The sequence below is a fragment of the Cynocephalus volans genome, chromosome 17, assembly GCF_027409185.1.
Source record: "Cynocephalus volans isolate mCynVol1 chromosome 17, mCynVol1.pri, whole genome shotgun sequence".
In the NCBI taxonomy this organism is placed as follows: Eukaryota; Metazoa; Chordata; class Mammalia; order Dermoptera; family Cynocephalidae; genus Cynocephalus; species Cynocephalus volans.
This window is the reverse complement of record NC_084476.1, coordinates 38,141,058-38,167,143: the sequence shown is the minus strand read 5'-3', so window position 1 is coordinate 38,167,143 and position 26,086 is coordinate 38,141,058. Positions and strand designations below refer to the sequence as shown.

The window sequence follows — 26,086 nt, the reverse complement described above, 5'->3', positions numbered from 1 at the left end:
TGTGTGTGTCACAGATTCTTTGAAACAGAGGGATTTAATCTCTAAAGATATCTATAACCATTTGTTTTTTTGGTTATTTTATTTATTTTTTTGGCGGCTGGCCAGTATGGGGATCTAAACCCTTTTTTTGTCTATTTGTGACCGGCTGCACCGCACTCAGCCAGTGAGCGCACTGGCCATCCTTATGTAGGATCCGAACCCGCGGCGGGAGCACTGCTGCGCTCCCAGCGCCGCACTCTCCCTAGTGCGCCATGGGGTTGGCCCGGATCTAAACCCTTGACCTTGTTGTTACCAACACTGCAATCTAACCAACTAAGCTAACTGGCCAGCCTATAATCATTTGGTTTTGATCTGTTAGTTTTGTAAGATCTCTTAACTCAGTTTGATGTAGAATAAAATAAAGAGGTCAGGCTTTTCCAGACAGGAAAACCAATGTAACTTGCTGAACAGACCCCCTCAACTTGAGAGCGTGTGCAAAGATGATCCCTGCCTAATTTTATCAAGCACCAAGAACAATCACTTCTTTCAGAAATCACTGAGACAGCATCACCTCTGGATCCTTCAATATTAACAGGTCAAAAAGCATATGGCAATTTTTCTATATTTTATCTCTCTGTTAAGTTTATTAAAATACATGTTTTTTCAAATAAATATAATGAACAGCCCAAATCAATCAAAGCAGTGAGATCACAATGCTTTGCTTCTTTCTACAAAGAAGGCACATCATTAGCTTGTACAGAAAATCCAAAAGCCACACCCAAAGGTCAATGAGGCTGTCTTCAAGATGTGATGGAGGCTCTTCCTTATTTTTAATTTTTATATTTTTTAAAGATGACCGGTAAGGGGATCTTAACCCTTGACTTGGTGTTGTTAGCACCACACTCTCCCAAGTGAGTAAACCGGCCATCCCTATATAGGGATCTGAACCCGTGGCCTTGGTGTTATCAGCACCACACTCTCCCAAGTGAGCCACAGGCTGGCCCCTGAGGCTGTTCCTTAGGAGCCCAGAGACACCAGGGACTCCACAGGGTTAGTCATCTGAACAGGCTCAGAAGCTGGCTTGATCCTTAGAACCTCTGCAAAGCCATCACCAAACCAGCAAGTGACATGCGCTACGTCTACAGTGAAGTAGAAAAGGCGGTCCTGGCAGAGCTTCCGGCGATACACAGACCGAGGATCAGCTGACAGCACAGCCTCAATGGCTCGCTTTGCTTCCTCTGCTGACTGGAAATATTTAAATGATGCCTGACCAACACCTGCAACAAGAAGAACACAGCTTAACGCTCCAAATTACGTAGGTCAAATTTCCTTACAGTGGACTTCTACGGAATTTGGTTGGTTTCTTAAGCATCACTTGAAATGAACAGGGTTTAGAATCTATCCGGTCATTACAGAGGATATTACCTTCAAGTGGCATTTATTGTCATTAGATTTAACTTGTGTACTCCAAAACTTTTATTTTACTGAACGGGAAAGTCATGGTGGTACTTTCCCTTAGTATCCTAACTAAGAAAGGTAAGCTTTCATTTTCTGTCAACCAAAATGTCACTTTTCTATACTCAATATAGATTTTAATTCAATTTCTGTCATTTTCTTCTCAGAATGGAGTCATGGTCAAGGAAACACATGACACTTTCAGCATTCCCAGGCCACAAGAAAGTGAACTTTACCCACACATACCCAGAACACTAGCTATAGGCAAGGGAGGGTCACCATCAGAAAGCTGAGTGTCCCAGACCCACAGTTATAGGTAATGCCACATTCCCTAAGGAACAAGGACATGAGAGTCCCAGGACAAAAGTGGAACAGATACACTAAGAAAGTTCAATGTCATCCCTAGGGAAAATGCTACTCTCTTCCTCCCAAGTGATGCTTACCCTGTCAAGTGGCAAAATTTCCTATGTTTATATGATTCTTAATGTACTTTAAATTTCAAAGATACAGTCTGTATAAAACTTAAATTTAAAAAGTAACTGTGAACTAGTTTTTAATAACTACAACACCAAATGAAGGCCAGTTCTTTCCAGGAAAGTATGTGCTTTAAAAATGTTGTCCTTGCTCAAAATATCATCTGGAGTGGCAGTGGATCTTTACCCTTCTTGAAGTGGATTCAGTTTTTATAAACAGCTAAAAATCACTCTGGACTATATATAAGTGAGTTTGTAAATAAAGTCATGAAGTACAATTTTTTTTTTATCAAAAACGAAGGACCAATTATATGGTGATGAGATTCCTGTATTACATGGCTCACAAAATGACTCTTAAGGCCACTCGAAAAAGAGGAGTTCATCACACTCCTAAGTAACAGTATTTCTGGCTCCGGCTTTGCTTGGCCATTCATCTGGCGTGGTACCTTTCCCTGGATTCCCTACCTCCTCATCCTTCCGGATTCAGCTCAAATGCCATTTCCTCCCCCACTCAAGGCAGGATTCTAGTCTCCCTCGTGTGCCCACAGCACTCTGCCCAAACCTCTCTTCCAGGACGATTTCCTTCCCTTCTCAACACCTTTCACCTCTTCTAGACTCAGAACTTCCTGAAGTCATTTCTTATCTCTGTACTGGCTCTCAATTCTGCTGTTTGCTATCAATCATCCCCATTTTAGTTTATTTATTTATTTATTTATTTATTTTTATTTTATTTTTATTTTTATTTTTTTAAAGATGACTGGTAAGGGGATCTTAACCCTCGACTTGGTGTTGCCAGCACCACACTCTCCCAAGTGAGCCGTGGGCTGGCCCTAATCATCCCAATTTTATAGTTATATTGCATAATTTCTCTTTTTAACCATTTTTTTTATCAATAAGGCATATTTGAATCACCTCAGACACACTGCACTGCAGTTTGAAAAACAAAACTTTCCACAGCAGATAGCATTTAATGATAACCACAAGACAAGGAATAAGTGTAAACATAAAGTGTCTAGTAGGCAGCACTGCTTTGTCCCACCACAAAATCCTTCACAACTGACCTTCCTACCCCCATCAACTATACACAGTGATAAAATCATCTCTATAAACAAAACTTTAAAAATAATGAGATCAATTTTAAAAGCAAAAGCTTTGTTTAAAAATAAAGCCTTAGGAAAGAAGAAGCAGCCCAGTCTTTGAGTGGCACTGCCACTCACAGCCATGGGGCTGCCACATCTATCCCTGCACGGGGCACCCACCAAGGTCGGCACGTCGGGGCTAGAACCAGTGCCTGAGCCCTGACAGGAGGCTGCTTCCACCCAAAGGAAGGGCCTCATTTGTGAAGGCAACAGTGTGGGCTGGCTGTGGCCCTAACGGGAAGAAATGGCGAAATCTCCAGACTTGGCTGTGGCATTTGTCCCCGGCCCCAACTTTTAGACCTCTTCTTCCCATCAGGAGGACTCCTTCAGGTTGGAGTGTCAAATGCCAAACACCCTCATATCCTCTTCATTCTCTCCCTCCCTTTAAAGTAGAGTAAAATCTAACATCTATGGTTGCTTAAGCCTTTTATTTTCTGGATATGGAATGAAAAACTTCGTTGTCTGAATAAGGAATTCAGGCCTGCCTCTGCATGCCACTGAGATGTGACATCCCAGTATTCACCTACAGCCCACTCTAGGCAATGCTCTGACTCGAGATGGCCCCCTGCTCTCTGGGAATACTGAGGTCAAGTTCCTCTGCCTTCCAGTTCTCCCAAGACAGAAACTCAAGTCTTTACAATGGCCTATAAAACCCTACGTGACATCTTCCCTTCCCTGTAGCTTTCCTGATTTCAGCTCCTTCCCCTCTGCCCTTTCTCAGTCCACTCTGGCCATGTGACTTCAAATGTGACCTCAAACATGCTTTGCACCCTCCACCTTGGGGCTGTGCAAGGGCTGTCCCTCAGGCTGGGACGTCCTTTCCCTGAACAGGCTGGCTCACTCCCTCCCTTCTTTGGCCTTTGCTCATACAAGTCTCAGTGAGGCCTACTCTGGCCACCTATTTAAAATTACAATGCCCTGAACCTACTCTGTCCTCTTTTAAATTTTTGCATAGTCCTTACCACCTTCTAACATCACATGTTGATTTTGTATGTTTTGTACAATAATATGCTTACTTAATAAGCTTTCGGTTTGTCTCTCTCTAGCCCATTAGAAAGAAAGCTCCATGAAGGCAGGGATTTTTTTGATCTGTTTTGTTCACTGATGCATCCCAAGGGCCTAGAATAGTTCCCAGTACCCAGAAGCAGCTCAGTGAACAACTGTAGAATGAATGAATGAATTTCCCTCTTTATATGGCTACACTGGCTCTTTACTGAGTTATAACAAAAAGAATAGCTTTCTACATTTTTGAAATCTGACAACTCCTTGGCAACTAGTTATTTCTTACTGATATCACTGTACCCAGCTCTTAACAGCCCTTCCTTCACTCTAGATTGCTGCTGGGGGAAGCTGCTGGGCTGGGGACACCAGAAGACATTTGTTAAGAATCATGTATGAAAGTAAACAGGCTCCAAAAGTAAGAGCCTGTGGCCTTTCTTCTGCAGTAAAGTGCATGTTTCTAGAGCTGGGACTTTGTGGGGGCATGTTCTGTGCTAAGAGACTCTTCCCCTCTGTGCCAGAGGTTGAGCTATCAGCTACCTGATTGTTAGCAAAAAATTTAACATTTCTCTAGTCAGATAATAAAACAGGTGAGAAGACTTAATGTACATATGTATAAAACATAGTTTAGCTTCTGAATGCTGTTTGAAAACCCTAAGAACGACCGTAACATGTAGACAAGGGACTGTAAATGACAGGCCGCCTCATGAGGCAGCAGCCATTCTCTGCAAACGCTTTACCGAGTGGTTGGAACTAACTGTGCTGACCAAACAGTTGTGAAACAAAAGTCGTCATATGATGGTGTTGCCCAAATATACTTTCATGCTCCTGTTTCTTAAAAACCAGTCATACTGACAAATACTCCATATAACTACCACAGAAATACCCAAACTTGGCTAAGCTCACAGTAAAAGCTCATGTCTCTAAGACACCGAAGGTACCTGGTTCACCTCCTGAACCGAGCTGTGTGAGGTCCATCTCTGCATGAGGAGTAAAGCGGACTTCCAACGTGGCCGCAGGGGCCTCCCGCAGCCAGGCAGGGACTGTGCTGTGGGGGGCTCCATCAGCTGTTCTGGCAGGGCAGTGAGGAGCCACGAGCTGCATCTCTGCACTGCTTCCTTGTGGAGCTGCGGCTCCTCCCTCTCTCCTTAGCTTCTTCTCTGTACGCTCCTTAGAAAAGCTCTTCTCCAGGCCATATGGAACAATGTGCTCTTCTGCCACACTCAGACTCGGGTCACTTCTGGATTCCAAACCTAAATCCACTGCTATATCCCCGGGCTTAGGCAAAGTTTGCTGGATTTTTGCTGTGTCCTTGTGTTTCTGGTAGTTTTCTTCTGAAGTTCTGTCTTCAGGACACTTAGGTCTCTCCTTAGTGCTATGGTAGGGCTGTGGTTCGTCACACCCTGAGAGCTGTTGCTGGTCACAGCTCTCAGTCTTGCCATCAGACTGAGAATCAGTTTTTGGTTTATATTGGTTATTCTCTAAATTAAAGTCCCCTGGAGGCTCTGTCATATTTTGTGGTGAGTCATAATCAGCTATGTAGGGCTTTATGTCCAGCACAGGTGTGCCATGGATCATGTCAATTCCAGAAAGGTATACAGCTCCACCTGTAATGTGAAAGAAACACTCTCAAATAATCACAATGAAAAATAGTGCAAACAACTGGAGAATACAATTCCACCCAAACATCCTCTCCCTGACACCGTCTGCTTATGCCTCACCAAGCTTACTCACAATTCCCTCACTTACCAGGCTCTTTATACCAGGTGCTGACATACACCTTTTTTTCTACCTGGAAACCCATCCTCTTCTACACTCTTCAAACCACTGCTTACTCTTCAAGGTGCTCACATGACACCTCTTCCACAAAGCCTTTCTGGCTCTTCCAGACATCAGCCTTCTTTCCTGTGGGTTTCCAGAGGAACCTGTGTACACACCTCCATAGAGCCCTTTCACATGGTATAGCAATGACCTGCTTGGCGTCTCTATCCATAGACAGTGAGCAGCCCCTATGCATGGGGTGGGGTCGACTCATCTTTGTGTCACTGGTGCTTCTAACTCTATCCAGGTACATATTGGCCCTCCATTTATCTGTGTGGGACCAGCGAGGGTTTCTGTTGTGGCAAACAGACTCTGAAGTGGCCCCCATGATCACATCCTTGTATAATAACCTCCTCTCGAATGTGGCTTGCTTATAACTAACAGAAAATGATAAAAGAGGTGTGATCTCCCTTCCAATGATCATGTTGTTATATGAGATTCCTGCTTGCTGGTGGACTCACTCGAGAGACTCTCCTTGCAGACCTGACAAAGTAAGCAGGCGTGCTGGGAAAGCCCACGTGGCAAGCAACTGCAAGCGCCATCCAGGAACTGCAGGCAGCCTGTGGTAGCTGAGGGCAGCCTCCAGCCAACACCAGTGAGAAGCAAGGGCTCTCAGTCCTACAACTCCAAGGAAAGGAATTTTGTGAACAACCTGAGCAAGCTCGGAAGAGGATTCTTCCATATTCAAGCCTCCATATAAGAATTCATCCCAGCTGACCACTTAACTGCAGTCTAGTGTGACCCTAAGTAGAGGACCCAGCTAAGCTGTGCATGCCCTCCTGACCCACAGAAACATAATGTTTCAAACACATAATACATGTGTATTGTTTAAACAGATAAGTTTGTGGTAATTTGCTACAAAGCAATAGAAATCTAATATACCCATCAAGATCAAACAATTAAGGAGCACATAAGTCACCATTACCAAATATTAAGGACAGGCCTCCTGTTGTCCCACTTGGACAGCTGCCATCCAGTTTCTGCTACTGGTATAGCATCTACTAACCTGACCCTTGGGAAACTGGCCAAATGAGAATCAGAAAACTGCATGTGGCTGTATTTATTTAAGGAAAACATGACTAACACAGGACCCTGATTTCTAACACATGCTTACTGTGAATGAACCTGGAACTTTTGAGAGATGATTCCAGTCTTTCTAAATGATAGATTATGCCTAACAATGTGTGCATGAGAAAGAAAGGCACCGTAGCATATTTAAGAGTTTACGGGATTTAAGAGTCAGACGACCATCTGCTGGATGCTATTAGGCAAATTATCTATCATTAAAGAGCCTCAGTATCCTTACCCATAAAATGGAGACTGCTACCCTATCAAACCCACACAGCCATTGTGAGATAATGTATATGAACGTTCTTTACTAACTATACAGCACCACACAAACACTAGTAGTTCTCATAAAGCTTATTTAGTAATGTTTACAGTGTTTTTTAAGGCATTTGCCTTTTATCCTTTCTGACTTGACCTCTCCAACTGGAACATTAGGTCATTTAGAGCAGAGATTTTTATCTGATTTGTTTACTACTATATCTCCAGCACCTAGAACAATACCTAGTACATATTGTGTACCAGAAAATATGTGTGGGTTGCACGAATGATCATAAAATGTTCCAAGTTAGTTAGTCATCACAAATTGATAAAATTCAAGGTGGACTGGCTACTAAATTTTTCTGGGAAACCTACCCAAGCCCTGGTTGAGTACAATCCAGCAGAGAAATTCAAGTTCTGAGAGAGAAAAAGCAAAATAACTGCTCTCATCTATTTACTGCCCAATGGCATGCAAAGTACTTAGAGCTTTTGTCTCAAAAAAAAAAAAAAACAAATCCTGTGGAGTCACAGAAAGAGCAGGTCCTTCTTTTTTGCCCACTTCACAAACAAGCAAGCTGAACCCTGGAATGGTCTCCTGACTCCTAGTCTGCCTGCCATTTCATCTTCTGTCTCTCTAACAAATGTACTGATTGGGTCAGAGTGATCCAAGAATAGTATGATTTCCAAAAATGTGTTATAAAAATAAGTTATATACAAATACATAGTTAATACTAATCTGGTATTCTACACAGGTACTTCTACTGTCTGACAGATGTTTGATCCTGTAGTGCTATTCATCCCAGACCCCTGCCACAGAGCACAGATGATAGCTGCACTGCAGGTACGATCCACGTCTACTTCCTCAAGGCTGCAAGGGAGAACTGATGCACCACGGCCCCATGTGCTTACCATATACGCATGTACAATAGTTACTGTGAAATCTGAAAGTGTCCAATTATTTTCTAATCATTTTGTATTTACTGCATTCCAAATCAGAGAAAATTTGTTTATTAATTTAATAATGATAAAATTTATTCAAGTTTTTTAAAATAACTTAATAGTTTTTGATATATGCAATGATATAAACAAACACTGAACATCCTGTGAGAGCTATTTCAAAGTGTTTTTAATGCTAAGATTCTCCTAATCATTGTGTTTTCTTTGATATCTGGTGGTTGTCAGGAGTTCACACCATGGGGAAAAAAAGGTAAAAATAGAAATGAAATGGGTTACCTTCTACCTTGTCCAGCTTGGCCAGGGTCAGTCCTATTGCATTGGGACGATGAGGGCTCCTTGTGGAAAAAACTCCAGTCTTTGCACCATTCAGCCTAGGGGGCTGCACTTTTGCCTTACAGCTCAAATGACCATTTTTGTGAAACACAAACAAAATCCTATTGAAAATAAGCCAAACCACTGAATAAGAAAAAAGCACAAGTTATTTTATTATGATTTGAGGGGGAGAAAAAGTAATCCCCCTCAAATTAACAGAAAGAATATTTTTTATTTTTTTAAATTTTTTTAGCTGCTGGCTGGTATGAGGATACAAACCCGTGACCTTGGTGTTACAAGGCAGTGCTCTAACCAACAGAGCGAACTGGTCAGCCCCCGTGTTTTTAATGGTATTAAACTGTAATCAGTCAGTAAGAAAATAACATTCCCCTTCCTTGAAGGAAGACATCTTCTCATCTCCACACCCTTTGCACCTGACACAATGACTGGCACATAGCAGGAACTTAGTAGATGCTTGTCAAATGCCTGAATAAATAATATTTACTAAGTGCCCGCTGTATGCCAGGCAATATGCTAGACATTTTAATACTCAATTCATGTAATCTTCTTAATAATCATAATAATAATAATTTATCCCCCATTTTAGAGATGAGAAATTGAAGCTCAGAAATGTTAGCTTGACCATGCCTTCCTAAACAAGACACAAAACCAAGAAGCCGTGAAGAAAAATAGTAACAGATTTGAATTCATTAAATCATTACATTTATGTACTACAAAATGTCAGCCTAAGAAAAAATGTTTGCTACATATATAATAGACAATGGGTTAGTATCTGTGATATACAAAGTGCCCCTACAAAACACTAAGTAAAGGACAACCCACTATAGGACTCTAAGCAAAGTACGTGAATAGGTAATTAACAAAAGAATTACAAACAGCTAACAACCAGGTGAAAACATATGAGTCTCTAATAATAATTAAGAAATTAAACTGAAAAACAAAATACTGTTTTTCCCCATCAGGCAAAAATGTGAAAAACATAACATTTTGTGTTAAAGAAGGTGCAAGGAAAAGGTCACTTGCATACACTGTTGAATTATAAGTTGATTAATTTTAGAGGGCAATTTGTCAGTAGCTCTCCAAAATTGTAAATATGCACACCCTCTGACTCAATATATCCATTTCTGATATTCTATCCATAAAAATATATAAGTGCCCAAAAACATGTGTCCAACGGGGTTTGTCAAAGTATTATTACAATAGCAAAATAGCTCCCCATTAACAAGGATGTGGTCAAACCATGGTACATCTATATTTTGCAATAACAGACAGCTACTAAAATAAAAAAGGTAAATCTATATGTACTGCCTTGCAGGCTTTCCATAATATAACAGTGAAGAAAACATTTCATTTTTAAAAATAAATCTCCACTCCATATGTGTATATTTATGCTTCCGTGTATATTAAAAAATAAAAAGAAAAAAGGAAAGATCTGGCAGAATCTACACCAAGCTGTTAAAGTGATAATCTCCATGGACTAGCTTGTTAGTTCAGCTGGTTAAAACACAGCCTTATAACACCAAGGTCAAGCATTCAGATACCTATACCAGCCAGCTGCCAAAACAAAAAAAGTGATAATCTCCAAAGAATGTTGGGGGATGGGGGCGAGAGAGGAGAAAAATAGGAGGGGTAAGGAAAAATCTCTTTATATACTTCTGAACTCTCTTTTTATGTCAACAATGTTTTTAACTTAAATAACTCAACTGAAATTATACAAACTTGGTCAAAACACCCATGTTTTTCTAATATACCCATGTCTCCAAATTAACATGAAAAAATATACTATTTCAGAACAAACAGTTAATTTTAGTTATCCAGCACTAAAATCAGACTGCTGATGTTGGGGCAAGGAAGAATGGACAGAGACAGAATTCCAAATGACAGCAAGTAACACTAGTATAACACAGACCCTAATACAGGTAAAACTTTATTTAAAGTATCCAGATTTCTACTGTCTGCTATCTTTTAGAAAGAACAGACTCAGTTCTTCATGGGTCTTGAGCAGGGTCTGCTAACTTTTTCTGTAAAGAGTCAGAGTAAATATTTTAGGATTTGCAGGCCAACCAATCACTGTGCAGTATTGTGTAGCATAAAAGCAGCCACAGACAATATATAAACAAATGGGCATGGCTGTGTTCCCATAAAACTAATTTACAAAAATAGATAGTGGGCCATATTTGGTTTATGGGCCATAGTTTGCTGACATCTTAGAAGACAGCATAATAACCCATGGGTAGAATAAAGGAGGTCTATAGTTTCAGCTCAACACAAAGCGCTCATCACAATTAGAACCAACTGGGCCAAGGGCCAGCCCTTTCCACCTGGATGCAGGCAAGAAACAGAGCACATCCAGGGTCCAAAGGCAGGAGCTGAGGGCCAGCCCCCTCTGCCTGGATACAGGCAAGAAACAGAGCACACCCAGGGTCCTAAGGCAGGAGCTGAGGGCCAGCCCCCTCTGCCTGGATACAGGCAAGAAACAGAGCACACCCAGGGTCCTAAGGCAGGAGCTGAGGGCGGCATCCCCCACCAGGAAACAGGCAAGGAGCATGCCAAGAATACCACTTTCTCGCATGTGGCTCACAACAGCCACCACCACAGCCATAGCCACGGCTGCCATAAAAGCGACTCAACACCATAGCAGTAGCCACAGCTACCATGCAGGCAGCCCACCAGAGACACCCAACTGCAATGATACAAGGAGAGTCACAAGCAGAATCCCGGAAAAAGAGGAGGACATCTCTCTCCTCAAAGCCTACTCCAGAGTAAAAGAAGCAACTGTTCTATCACACCTCTGCTTTATTTCTGATTTTAGTAATTTCTGTCTTCTCTCTTTTGTCTTGGTCAGTCTAGAAAAACGCTTGCAAATTTTGACCTTTTTAAAGAATAAAAAAAAAAAAAAAAAGATTACTAAGCAGTCTGCAAAGCACCATTGATACAAACAGTCTAATCAAACACTAATTTCACATAATTCTTTTAGGGTACAATAATCTTTACATATATTGTGTAACTTGTTAAATATGTAACTGTTATCTATTTTCTTTGACAGATTTTGTTATCAAGTTCAAAACTCATTTCTCAAAATAAATAAATAAATAAATTAACGTTCACATGCCTTGAGAATCTTAAATGTTCTTCTTCCTGACTTATGGTATAAAATTTGCAATACAGTGTAAACTTTTTGTATGCCAAAAAAATTTTTTTAGTATAATTAGAACCAACTGCAAATGGAACATGCCCACTCAGTGGATCCCAAGCTTCACTGAGGATGCCCAAATTACGCATATAATCACACACAAATATAGTACAGGAATTCCATGAAATACATAAGCATGGCCTGGATGGCAGACTTCAAAGTTGCCTTCAACTGCAGAACTTTTACTCACTGGCACGTTCTGGCCCAAAGTTCCACCTCTAACTATAAAACAACTTACCAAACATGAGAGAACTGCTCTAGGCCCATCAAGGAATGCTCAGGATTATTAAAGATGTTCTTTCTAATCCTCAAACAGGCCCGCGAATAGCTACAAACAGATGGCTGCCTTGGAGTACCATTCTTGGCCGAGAAACAGGATTCCAAGTAGCCTATTGGCTCGGTTAAAATATTCCCTACAGAAGAAAATTAGGTAAGAAATCATTACTCAAAAGGTCAAATCAAGTTGTAAGAAAATGTTTTCTCTAAGGCATTGACTTCTTACTTTTCAAACCTACTAGGTGTTATACAACTATAAAAAATGATTTCTTTTATGTATTCAAGAATGCATATAAATATCCTCATCATTACATATATATAACAACATCCCTTTAGATGATACACTAGAAACAGCACTGGTCTAAGAAAGAAATTAAAAATAAAAGGATGGAGGGCCGGCCCGTGGCTCACTTAGGAGAGTGTGGTGCTGATAACACCAAGGCTGAGGGTTTGGATCCCCATATAGGGATGGCCAGTTAGCTCACTTGGGAGAGTGTGGTGCTGACAACACCAAGTCAAGCGTTAAGATCCCCTTACTGATCATCTTTTTAAAAATTAAATTAAATTTTTAAAAAATGAAAGGATGGGGCATTTTTAGAACACCTACTATGATCATAATTCAAATTCTATGCTACCATTACTAAGCTTATGTGACTTTGGTCAGGGGTCAGAGGGTATTTCAAACAGAGGGGATAACATGCACAAAATAAAATGAGAAATGTCACAGCACATGCAGGGAACAAGCTATTTTGTCTGACTGGAGTGTGAAATATGAGGGAACTTCAAAATTTCATGGAAAAATGGAATTAAAAGATAAAAATAAAAAATATAAATGCTATTTCTCAACATAAGCTCCATCAAGTTCAAGACACTTCTGTAAGCTATGACACTAGCCATTTAGTCCATCCCTAAAGTACTGAGAATCCTGGGATTTAACCACGTAACCATATTGATGCAGTCTTTTCTACATTATTAGCTGAAGAAAAATGGGTGCCCTTTAAAGATTTTTTTTAGAATGAAGAAACAAAAACAAGTCAGAAGGAGCAAATTAGACTAAGGTAGATGCCTAATGATGTCCCATCAAAACTCCTGCAAAATTACCCTCTTTGATGAGAGGAATGAACAAGAGTACTGTTGTGAAGGACTCTCTGGTGAATCTTTCCTGCTAAAACTCTGGCTTTCTCAAAAAACTCATAATAAGCAGATGTTCTTTGGTCCTCCATAAAGTCAACAAACAACATGCCTTGAGCATCCCAAAAAACTGCTGCCATGACCTTTGCTCCTGACTGGTCTGCTTTTGCTTTGACTGAACCACTTCCACTTCTTGGAAGCCATTACTTTGATTGTATTTTGTCTTCAGCATCGTACTGGTAAAACCATGTTTCACCTCCTGTCACAATTCTTCAAAGAAATGCTTCAAGATATTGATCCCACTTGTTTAAAATTACCATTGAAAGCTCCGCTCTTGTCTGTAGCTGATCAGGGCTCAACAGTTTTGGCACACATTGAGCAGAAAGTTTGCTCAACTGTAATTTTTCTATCAGAATTATGTAAGCTGAACCAATTGAGACGTCTATGGTGTTGGCTATTGTTTCTGTTGTTAATCGTCAATCCTCTTCAATTAGGGCACAAACAAGACTAATTTTTTCCTCGCAAATTGATGTGAATGGTCTGCCCCTGCAGCCTTCATCTTTAACATCGTCTTATCTCTTCTTAAAACAAATTATCTATTTGCAAATTGCTGATTTCTCTGGGGCACTGTCCCCATAAACTTTTCATAAAGTATCCAATGATGTGACATTCTTCTGCCCAAGCTTCACCATAAATTTGATGTTTGTTCTTGATTCAATTTCAGCAGAATTAATGTTACTCTGATAAGGACTTTTTTCAAACTAATGTCTCATCCTTCTTACTGCCCCAAACTAGATACTATTCAGACATGCTATAACAAGTTAGTATGAGTTTATTTTGGTGCAAAAAATTTTGAAATCTATGCACAATTTTTTCATAATATGCATTTTACATCAACTTTTTGAAGACCCCTCATACTAGGCAGAGAATAATGAAAGGTGAAGAGCCCGTGGTTCCATATGAGGGTACTTCAAAAAGTTCATGGAAAGATTCATATTGCCTTTTAATTCTATTTCTCCATGAGCTTTTTGAAGTACCCTTGTATGACTAAGGATGATTTCAATTGAAATCAACAGAACATATGAAACAAACTAATTTAAGAAATAAAGGTAGTTCATAGGCTCATACTACTAAAATATCTAGAGAGAGTAGATTTCAGGTTAGGCTTGCTCTAGTAGATCTCTGCTCCTCTAGAATGTGAGCTCCATGTGGGCAGAAGCTTTCCTGTCTTTTTACTACTGTATTCTCATTGTCCAGTACATTGCCTGCAAGAGGGTAGGTATTCAAAAAATTCATGTTGCATGTAAAAAAAAGATTTTTTTATTTTTAAAAGATAACCAGCAAGGGGATCTTAACCCTTGACTTGGTGTTGTCAGCACCATGCTCACCCAGTGAGCTCACTGGCCATCCCTATATAGGATCCAAACCCATGGCCTTAGTGTTATCAGCACCGCACTCTCCCGAGTGAGTCACTGCCCGGCCCTAAAAAAAGATTTTGTAAGTCTAAACTTATTAAAATGGAAAGTGAAAACATGAAAGAACAATATATATATAACATAATCTCATTTATAAAAATTTGTTTATATATTTGCCTATCTAAATATATATATAAACACACACAAGGGTACTTCAAAAAGTTTGTCAAAAAATACAATTAGATAATACGAATCTTTCTGTGAACTTTTTGAAGTCCCCTCATACATGTCTAGAAAGCTATCTGGAAGACTATTCACCAAAATGTTAACAGTGGTTAAACTAGGAGGTGGTGAGATTTTCAGTTATCTTTATATTTAACTTTGCAATTTTTTTTTTTTTTTAAGATGACTGGTAAGGGGATCTGAACCCTTGACTTGGTGTTGTCAGCACCACCACACTCTCCCAAGTGAGCTAACCGGCCATCCCTATAAAGGGATCCAAACCCAGGGCCTTGGTGTTATCAGCACCACACTCTCCCAAGTGAGCCACAGGCCGGCCCCTAACTTTGCAATTTCTACAGTTGAAAATTTTGCAATAATCACAAATCATTAAAAAAAAAAAAAAAAAAGCAATGACACTTTTCAAAAGAAGAAAAAATTGGCCAGGCACCATCAATATAAGTTTAAAGTCAAAGGTCACCAAAACTACCATTGTGAATTTATATATAACTTTTTTTCATGTTTCACAAGAGCTTTATTAACTTCTTTTAAGACAGACACTTTAAACCTTCATTTTACGATCAGAGAGGTGCACAGTGGGAGAAGCCCAAGATCTACGGAGACCACACACCCCGTGGTGCCAGTGCGCAACCCAGCAGGTAGGCCTTGCCACCACCGCCCGACTCTATTCCCAGCCCGGCTGAGTGTGTGCTGACCAGAGAGGCACCTCCCCTGAGATGCCCAAGATCTGAGGCAACCACGCACCCGAGGCACTAGTAGGCAATGGAGCAGACACTGAGGCACCCATACCAAATTGGCAGTCCCAGCAGCATCCTAGCCAGACAATAGTGTCAAACCAGTGGACCGTGAAATCCCCTGCAACAATGACTAAACATCAAAGGAAAGATACCAGAAATATGAAAAATCAGGAAAGTACTCCACCAAAGGGCAATAACTCTCAAGATCTAGATCCTATAAAACAAGAAGCCCTTGAAATGTCTGACAAGGAATTTCGAGTGATAATTCTAAGAAAACTAAATGAGATACAAGAAAACTCAGCTAGACAACACGATGATGTGAGGAAAAGCATACAGGACCTGAAAGAAGAAATGTACAAGGAAATCAATGCCCTGAAAAGAAATGTAGCAGAACTTGCCGAACTGAAGAATTTATTCAGCAAAATAAAAAACACAACGGAGAGTTTAACCAGCAGGCTTGTTGAAGTTGAAGAGAGAACCTCTCAACTTGAAGATGGGCTGTTTGAAATAACACAGGCAGACAAAAAAAAGAAAAAAGAATCAAAGGCATTGAAGAAAATCTGAGAGAGATATCAGACAACCTTAAGCGCTCAAATATCCGAGTCATGGGTATTCGAGAAGGGGAGGAAAAAGGAGATTGCATTGAAAACATATTCAACAAAATAGTGGCAGAAAACTACCCAGGTATAGGAAAAATCACAGATCTTCAGATCCAGGAAGCTCAAAGACCTCCAAATGTATTCAACCCAAAAAGGTCTTCTCCAAGACACATTATACTCAAATTGGCAAAACTCAAAGACAAAGAGAGAATCTTAAAAGCTGCAAGAGAGAAGCGTCAAATCACCTATAAGGAAACCCCAATCAGACTAACATCAGACTTTTCATCACGAACCCTAAAAGCCAGAAAGGAATGGGATGATATATTCAAAATACTAAAAGACAAAGATTGCCAGCCAAGAATACTCTACCCTGCAAAGCTATCCTTCCAAAATGAAGAGCAAATAGTATATTTCTCAGACAAAGAATAACTGCAGGAGTTCACCACCACACAACCACCCTTACAAGAAATTCTCGAGGGAATACTGGGTTTGGTTCCTGAAAAATAACTACCACTGCCATAAAAACCCAAGAAAAATCAAAATCCACTAGTATAATAAAAATGGCATTCATGAAGAGAAAACAAATAAACAAAAAGGCTATCTACAACCCAAGGAACCAACAAATACAGAAAACAAACAGTAAATCAGAAAGAAAGGAACAAAAGACACCTAAGACAACCAAACAATAATCAATAAAATGCAAGGAATAAATCAACACTTTTCCATAACAACTTTTAATGTAAAAAGCTTAAATTCCCCAATCAAAAAACACAGACTGGCTGACTGGATTAAAAAGGAGGACCCAACTATATGCTGTCTTCAAGAGACCCACCTCACCCATAAAGACTCACATAGACTAAGAGTGAAAGGATGGAAAAAGATTTACCATGCAAACAGAAAAGAAAAACGAGCTGGAGTAGCTATTCTTATATCTGACAAAATAGACTTTAAACTAAAAACCATAAAAAGAGACAATGAGGGACACTACACAATGATAAAAGGATTGATCCATCAAGAAGACATAACAATCATAAACATATATGCACTCAATGTTGGAGCAGCCAGATTTATAAAACAAACTCTATTAGACCTAAAGAAGGAAATAGACACTAATACCATAATAGCAGGGGACCTAAACACCCCACTGTCAATATTGGACAGATCATCTAGGCAAAGAATCAGCAGAGAAACACAAGATCTAAACAATACTCTAGACCAATTGGACTTGGCAGATATCTACAGGACATTCCATCCAACAACCTCAGAATATTCATTCTTCTCATCAGCACATGGATCGTTCTCCAGGATAGATCACATATTAAGTCACAAATCAAGTCTCAACAAATTCAAAAAAATTGGAATTATCCCATGTATTTTCTCAGACCACAATGAATTAAAATTAGAAATCAATAACAAATGAAATTCTGGAAACTATACAAACACATGGAAATTAAACAGCATTCTACTTAATGATATATGGGTCCAAGAAGAAATCAGGCAGGAAATCAAAAAATTTCTTGAAACTAATGAAAATAATGATACATTATACCAAAACCTGTGGGATACGGCAAAAGCAGTACTAAGGGGGAAATTTATTGCATTAAATGCTCACCTCAGAAGAATAGGAAGATGGCAAGTGAACAACCTAACACTTCACCTTAAAGAGCTAGAAAAACAAGAACAATCCAAACCTAAAGTTAGCAGATGGAAAGAAATCATTAAGATAAGAGCAGAACTTAATGAAATTGAAACCCAAAAAACAATACAAAAGATCAATGAATCAAAAAGTTGGTATTTTGAAAAGATAAATAAAATTGACAAACCATTAGCATGGCTAACAAAAAAAAAAAGAAGAGAGAAGATTCAAATAACAAAAATTAGAAATGGAAAAGGTGATATTACAACTGATTCATCTGAAATACAAGGAATCATTCGAGACTACTATAAACAACCATACGCCAACAAATTTGAAAATCTGGAGGAAATGGATAAATTTCTGGACACACACAAGCTCCCAAAACTGAGCCATGAAGATGTAGAAAATCTGAACAGACCAATAACAATAAAGGAGATTGAAGCTGTTATCAGAAGGCTCTCAACAAAGAAAAGCCCAGGACCAGATGGATTCACAGCAGAATTTTACCAAACAATCAAAGAGGAATTGACACCAATTCTCTACAAACTATTCCAAAAGATTGAAACAGAGGCAATTCTCCCAAACTCATTCTATGAAGCAAACCACCCTAATACTCAAAACAGGTAAAGATACAACTAAAAAAGAAAACTACAGGCCAATATCCTTGATGAATATAGATGCAAAAATCCTCAATAAAATACTAGCTAACAGAATACAGCACACATATGCAAAATTATACACCATGATCAAGTGGGATTCATCCCAGGGATGCAAGGTTGGTTCAACATATGCAAATCAATAAAATCAAACACCAGGACCATATGATCATCTCTATAGATGCTGAAAAAGCATTTGATAAAATTCAACACTCATTCATTATAAAGACTCTCTATAAGTTAGGTATAGATGGAAAGTATCTCAACATAATTAAAACCATATATGATAAACCCACTGCCAATATTATCTTGAATGGGGAAAAGCTGAAAGCTCTTCCTTTAAGAACAGGAACTAGACAAGGATGTCCACTCTCACCACTCCTATTCAACATAGTGTTGGAAGTACTAGCCAGAGCAATCAGAGAAGAGAAGGGAATAAAGGGCATCCAGATTGGAAAAGAGGAAACTGTCCCTCTTTGCAGATGACATGATCCTATATATTGAACAGCCTAAAGTCTCTACAAAAAAAGTCTTGGAGTTGATTAATGATTTCAGTAAAGTAGCAGGATACAAAATCAACACACAAAAATCAGTAGCATTTCTATTCTCCAATAGTGAACATGCAGAAAGAGAAATCAAGGAAGCCTGCCCATTTACAATAGCCACCAAAAAAATAAAATACTTAGGAATTGAGTTAACCAAGGATATGAAAAATCTCTGTAATGAGAACTACAAACCACTGCTGAGAGAAATTAGAGAGGATACAAGAAGATGGAAAGATATCCCATGCTCTTGGATTGGAAGAATCAACATAGTGAAAATGTCCATACTACCCAAAGTGATATACAAATTCAATGCAATCCCCATCAAAATTCCAATGACATTTTTCTCAGAAACGGAAATAATTATCCAGACATCTATATGGAATAACAAAAGACCATGCATAGCCAAAGAAATGCTGAGCAAAAAAAATAAAGCTGCAGGCATAACACTACCTGACTTTAAACTATACTACAAAGGTATAATAACTAAAACAGCATGGTACTGGCATAAAAACAGACACACTGATCAATGGAATAGAATAGAGAATCCAGAAATCAACCCACACACCTACAGCCATCTGATCTTTGACAAAAGCACCAAGCCTATACACTGGAGAAGAGACTGCCTCTTCAGCAAATGGTGCTGGGATAACTGGATATCAATATGCAGGAGAATGAAACTAGATCCATACCTCTCACCATATGCCAAAATCAACTCAAAATGAATTAAAGAATTAAATATACACCCTGAAACAATAAAACTTCTTAGAGAAAACACAGGAGAAATACTTCAGGAAGTAGGACTGGGCACAGACTTCATGAATAAGACGCCAAAAGCACAGGCAACCAAAGGAAAAATAAACAAATGGGATTATAACAAACTAAACAGCTTCTGCACAGCAAAAGAAACAATTAACAGAGTTAAAAAACAACCAACAGAGTGGGAGACAATATTTGCAAAATATACATCTGACAAAGGATTAATATCCTGAATATACAAGGAACTCAAACAACTTTACAAGAAGAAAACAAGTAACCTAATTAAAAAATTGACAAAAGAGCTAAATAGGCATTTCTCAAAGAAAGATATACGAATGGCCAACAGACACATGAAAAAATACTCAACATCATTCATTCAACATTCGGGAAATGCAAATCAAAACCACACTGAGGTATCATCTCACCCCAGTTAGGATGGCTAATATTCAAAAGACTGTGAACGATAAATGCTGGCAAGGTTGCAGAGAAAAAGGAACGCTCATACATTGTTGGTGGGACCGCAAATGGTGCAGCCTCTATGGAAAATGGTATGGAGGTTCCTCAAACAATTGCAGATAGATCTACCATACGACCCAGCTATCTCACTGTTGGGAATATACCCAGAGGAATGGAAATCATCAAGTCGAAGGTATACCTGTTCCCCAATGTTCATCGCAGCACTCTTTACAATAGCCAAGAGTTGGAACCAGCCCAAATGTCCATCATCAGATGAGTGGATATGGAAAATGTGGTACATCTAACATACTACTCAGCTATAAAAAAGAATGAAATACTGCCATTTGCAACAACATGGATGGACCTAGAGAGAATTATATTAAGTGAAACTAGTCAGGCACAGAAAGAGAAATATCACATGTTCTCACTTATTTGTGGGAGCTAAAAAAATAAATAAATAAATACACAAACAACCTGCTGGGGGGGGGGGAGAAAACAAAACAATTACAATTTCTTGAAGTTGATATGACAAGCAAACAGAAAGGAGACTGTTGGGAGGGAGGTTTCGGTAATGGGCTACAATAATCAACCACATTGTATATTGACAAAATAAAATAAAAATTTTTTTTAAAAAGTGAACAGACATGATGTTGATGGGTGGGAGGGGGAGGAGGGGGAGGGAGAGGAGAATCGGAGAAGGGACATGAAAATCAACTACACTGTATATTGATAAAGTAAAATAAAACAATAAAATAACCTAAACTAAAAAAAAAAAAAAACCTTCATTTTAGGGTTGGCTCGTGGCTCACTTGGGGGAGTGTGGTGCTGATAACACCAAGACCACAGGTTAGGATCTCTATATAGGGATGGCTGGTTAGCTCACTTGGGAGAGTGTGGTGCTGACACCACCAACTCAAGGGTTAAGATCCCCTCACCGGTCATCTTTTAAATAAATAAATAAACAAACAAAAAAACAAATAAATAAATATAAATAAATAAATAAATAAAAATAAACCTTCATTTTATTTCCAGTTTTCATTAAAACTATCCCACCAGCACTAAGAATAAGACTATAGGTCTGGAACTGTCCTTCACAGTAACTTTCATTATTTTCAATTTTAAAAACTGTATTATTTGATACATATAAAAGATTGTATACAACATATACGTAAGCTATAAAGCATATTATAATGAAACCCTCTGTACCCACCACCCATCCCAAGAACTAGGGCACTACCAACAGCTTGCATCTTTTTAGGTTGCTTTTCTCCCATCTCATACCTTTCCTTTCTCTCTGAGATAAACAGGAGCCTGAATTTGGTCTTTATCATTCACTTCCTTTTTTAATATGACTTTATCACATACATATGCATGCCTAAACAATATTTCATCTATTTTGTCTTTGAGTTCTATAAAAACTGGCATGAAACTGTAAGTTATCTTCTCACACTTGCTTTTTCTCTCTCAATGTTATGATTCTAAGATCCATCCATACTGTATATGTTATCGATGACTTTAAATTTTTTTCCAAGTATGTCTATAGGTATTCGGTTTTGTTGTTGGTGGTTTTTTTTTAAATCCTTTTCCATGCTCCTGTGGAACTGATACAGTAAACATCTTAAAGATGAAGAAACTAAGGCCAAATGACCTGATGTTCATTAAAATGTCAAGAAGAAAAGTGGCCTAAAAGGACTTCTAACCTGATCATAGGATCCCTGTGTCCTATTTTTAAGAAACATTTTCCAAGTGTCTACAATTGCCAGACATTGTGCTAAGTTTGGAGAAAAGATATAAAACAAGAACTCCTATCACAGTGGAATTAACAGTTGGGGAGAATTTCACATTATGCTTCAATATAACGGGAACTGTTAACATGTCATGCAGTGACATGATCAAAGACTTCTGACCTTGAACCTCTGATTTGGGGCCTACACATTTAATAATTGATCTACCACTTCATCAAATCAGTCTATGCCTGTTTTTCACAGATTATACATATGCTATGACAAATACAAGTGGCAACCAATTAGATTTATTCCAATCCTCTTTATGCATCCCTGTAAGAACATAAGCCAGTAACAGTGGGTTAGCAATTAACTGAAAGCATACTCAGGAGCTACTCTGTAGGAGTCCCTCCAACTCCATCATTCTTAAATGTCTGGGACCACTCTCAAAATATGAAATGTCCATATTCTAATATGTCTGAACTCTTCTGAAACCTATTTATGTATTTTTATGCATCCCTTCTTGAGATAATAAATGCTCTGAAATATAAATGCCCAATAATTTCCAAATGTAAGTGCTACTTGAAGGAGAGACCTGAGAATGTCCACCCAGGGGAATTATGATCTTCTTCCTCTTGCCTCATATCTCAAACAAACAAACAAAACACTAAGTACCTACCATTTGGTAAGCACTGTGCTGTGTCCTGGGTACACAGATAAATAATTAAGAACCAGTTCCCACCTTCAAGGTTTCCAATATATTAACAGAGATGGACAAGTAAATTAACTATTATAGCAAAGTGCCTTACATGCTGGGATAAAGATATGCACAGGTACACCAGAGTAATATCGGAATGAGAACCACATGGAAAGAAGAAGTGGTTCCTCAAAAGAGCATGGGAGGGTTAAAACTGTATCATAAGAGAAAAATGATAAAAAAACTACATCAGCTGTGTGACCTTGGGCAAAACTCGCTTACCTCTCTGAATCCCTGTTTTTTCATCTATAAAACAAGGATAATAATACTTATCGTGGAAAGCTTAAATAATAATAATAAAATACGTAAAGCACCTAGTACAATAGAAGGTGCTCAGCAAGGAGTGGTTTTTAAAGCCCTTGCTCAGGCTTTCTCCACATTTCAACATTACAACTCTTTGAACTGCAATAAGAAAAAAACTCAGCAAGATATTAAAGCAGAATTTTTTGCACACAAGGCTTATCTACATGTCTTGCTCTGAAAGAAAGTTCAGGTCTTTTCATCTCTGCCTAGACTATTAAATTATACCTGTTATACTTTGTCTCCCCACTGCAGGTTCCTCCCCTAGTCAAAACACACTAAACCGAAGAACTAACACTTTAGCTCAGTTGGTTAGAATGCCGGAACACCAAGGTCAAGGGGGTGGCATCCCCTTCCTGAACAGCCGCAAAAAACAAAACAGTCCACTAAACCAATCCTCCAAACTCCTAGAGTTCCTTGTGTTTTGCTGCTCTGTAACTTCGTATTACTTAGCCTGGTATTCAAGGTTCTCCACAATCTGAATCCAATGGAAGGTTCCCACCTCCCTGTTCCATCCAACACTTATAGACTTATAGCTCCCCAAACCCACGCTCTGTAGGCCTCTGGCTTCTGCTCTTTACTGCCCGTCAAAATATTAGACCTCTAATCTGGCAATGTACATCAATTTTTAAATTTTTTTTTAAAAAGATGACCGATAAGGGGATCTTAACCCTTGACTTGGTGTTGTCTGCACCACGCTCTCCCAAATGAGCTAACCGGCCATCCCTTTATAGGGATCCTAACCTGTGGCCTTGGTGTTGTCAGCAAACAATCTCGCAAGAGAGCCACGGGCAGGCCCTGAGCACCAATTTTTTTTAGATGAGCACAACCACTGACCAGGTAATAGTACTACTAGGAAATTTAACTTAAATTCAGCATTTAGAACATACACATAGATATCAGTTTCGAGGATTTTCATTTAGAACAATGAAAACTGGCAATAACTTAAATGCCCAACAATAGAAAACATGTTAAGTAAATTAGAGCACATCTCTAAAATAAAATAGCATACGAACCCTTAAAATTAAAATTGCCATGGAAAGATTTTTGTGAAACTTAAATTTTTAAAAAAGGTATAAAACAGTGGAGTGGCATATCACCTCATTTTCCTACTGTGTATGCAATCAAACAAGTATGGAAGGTAGACATCAAGATAATAACAGTGGTTTTCTACGAGTGACGGCAAGCATTTTAATTTTCTTCCATTTGCTTCTTCTGGTTTCTAAAGCTAATACATTCCGCTCTCTACAAAGAGGTGTAAATAACGTAAAACAAACTCACGTCTACCTTTCCAGGCCCAGTTCAAAACTACTTCCTCCCCGCAAGCCTTTTCCTTCTCCCTCCTCATTTCCTACAGCACAGGATGCCTCTCCCTTATGGCATCTATTGATTCCTAACCGGCATGAGCGAGTTGTACACGTCCTATCTCCTCTACAGAAGACAAAACTCCCTAAAAGAAAAGCCATTACAGTGCACGAGGCGGTTCTAGCCACAGCGTCAAGACTAGGCAGACAGTACATGTCCTGTAAGAAAAACCGAACATACGAGATGACGTCATTCCGCTGGTCTCAGACATCACGTGGTCTCCCAAGCACGTGACCCATGCCTTCACCATAAGTAGAATGACGCACCTCACTTCAAGATCTGGAAATGCCACGTCCCTTTCCGCAATGCTTCTCCCGAGTGCCGCACCGCCAGTCTCTTAGAACTAAGTTACCTGTCTCCAGGGTCGGTTTCACGCACCCGCACGAGGTGGCTGGGGAATGAGGCCCTGCCTCCTCCACGCCACGCATGGCTACTGGCCTCTGAGGTGCTTCAAGCTTTCCGCTTCCGCGTTCCTTGGGTGGCGCCTGCGCAGTATCAGCACTGGTTGGGTGGCGCGGGCGTCAGACAGCGCGTGCCGCACGCCGCGCGGGTTACCCTCAGGTCTCGGTTGAGTCTCTGGGGCCCTGTTCAGGTCCCGTTCTTCTCTCCCGGTCTTGGTTGTCTGGCGCTGAGACTGCGGTTGTGCACCCTCTCAGGGCATTCTGCGGTTCCGAGTTCCCGCGCTTTCCGAGGGGGACACATCAATGAAGATTTACGCGCAAAGGTTTCTCTCAAAACATTATTAATAATAAGCAACCTACATGTCCAACGAATGACTCTTAATTTCTGAAGAACAAGGATGTATATATGCAATTACCACATAGCAAAAAGACTGGATGTTAAGAAATGTTGGTGGGAATAGAGAGATGGTTATTCTCCTCTGTATGCTCCATATTTTCCATAATAAAAAAGATGTTTTGTTAGACTTTATAGTCTAACAAATATATATTAGTCTATATAATATAGACTATATATATATAACATATATATATATTTATATTATATATATATTTGGATATGTTACATATATATTAATATAATATATTATATTCATATATATCTATATATAACAAATATATATTAGTCTATATAAAGACTAATTAGACTTTATTTCAAGTGTGAAGGGTAAGGGAGCCTCACACCGGGCTAGAGGTTAAGAAATGGGGACTGTTTCTTGTGCTCCATAACCTCACCGGAACTGAAGTAAGAATGATGTTATGAGTTAATAATACCATATACATTGGGGGGGATTATTGTCGTTTCTTGGCAGCTCTGAAAAGTCGAGGCCCAACAGGAATCATTTTTTCATCCTATGCAGTGACCAGTTGTTCCTGCACCCTTAGCCTATCCTTTACCCACTTGTAATATCATCTCATCTTTGTCAAGTTTCTCTATTTATAATGGTTTCTGAGCTTTTTATCCTGTTGGTTCTGAAAAATAATATATTACCTGCAATATAAAATATTCAAAAGCATACAAACCACGAAAAGCTATTTCTAAGTCTTCATTTGATAACTACAAGAAAATAACCAGCAGTAGGAGCCAAAGGTTTAAAGAGAAGACTGCGGCTTTAAAAAAAATTAAAATTGATCAAATTCATGTAGTGTCCTCGGGCAGGTCTTTTCTACGTGACAATTTGGAAAGATTGTCATTACTGTTTTTACGAGGAACAGCTCTGTCCAGCTGGAGAAACAAGTTTCAGAACCATTGGGCTACATACACGTTGTAAAACTGGGTCGAAATTTTTGCACTTGCCACTAGATGGTGGTGTTGCTGAAAGAGGTAGTCCCTTAATTTGTGGAAAGACTTGCTGGAGAG

The 26,086-nt window shown here is 39.2% G+C and overlaps 1 protein-coding gene across 7 annotated transcripts; it reads right to left on the bottom strand.

Moving 5' to 3' along the window:
• Window positions 1-616: 616 nt before the first annotated feature.
• Window positions 617-24,711, bottom strand: TRMO (tRNA methyltransferase O). 7 transcript variants are annotated; one of them, XM_063082371.1, is made up of 5 exons: window positions 24,621-24,711; window positions 11,914-12,088; window positions 8,426-8,583; window positions 4,987-5,652; window positions 617-1,256 (listed from the first exon to the last, which is right to left on the bottom strand). In XM_063082371.1, exons 1-5 carry the CDS (start codon window positions 24,694-24,696, stop codon window positions 997-999), a joined length of 1,335 nt encoding a protein of 444 aa, XP_062938441.1. In that variant the 5' UTR covers window positions 24,697-24,711; the 3' UTR covers window positions 617-996. The 7 variants fall into 7 exon arrangements, with proteins under 7 accessions (XP_062938441.1, XP_062938443.1, XP_062938442.1 ...); XM_063082373.1 differs by having other exon boundaries at window positions 24,535-24,698; XM_063082372.1 differs by lacking the exon at window positions 24,621-24,711 and adding an exon at window positions 24,191-24,351.
• Window positions 24,712-26,086: the final 1,375 nt, after the last annotated feature.

Coding starts and splice junctions, on each gene's coding strand:
- TRMO (XM_063082371.1), bottom strand. CDS start 24,696: ATGCGTGGCGTGGAGGAGGCAGGGCCTCATTCCCCAGCCACCTCGTGC. Junction 12,089..24,620: donor GAAACCGACCCTGGAGACAG/GTAACTTAGTTC, acceptor TTTCTTCTGTAG/GGAATATTTTAACCGAGCCA. Junction 1,257..4,986: donor CGGTTCAGGAGGTGAACCAG/GTACCTTCGGTG, acceptor TTCTTGTTGCAG/GTGTTGGTCAGGCATCATTT.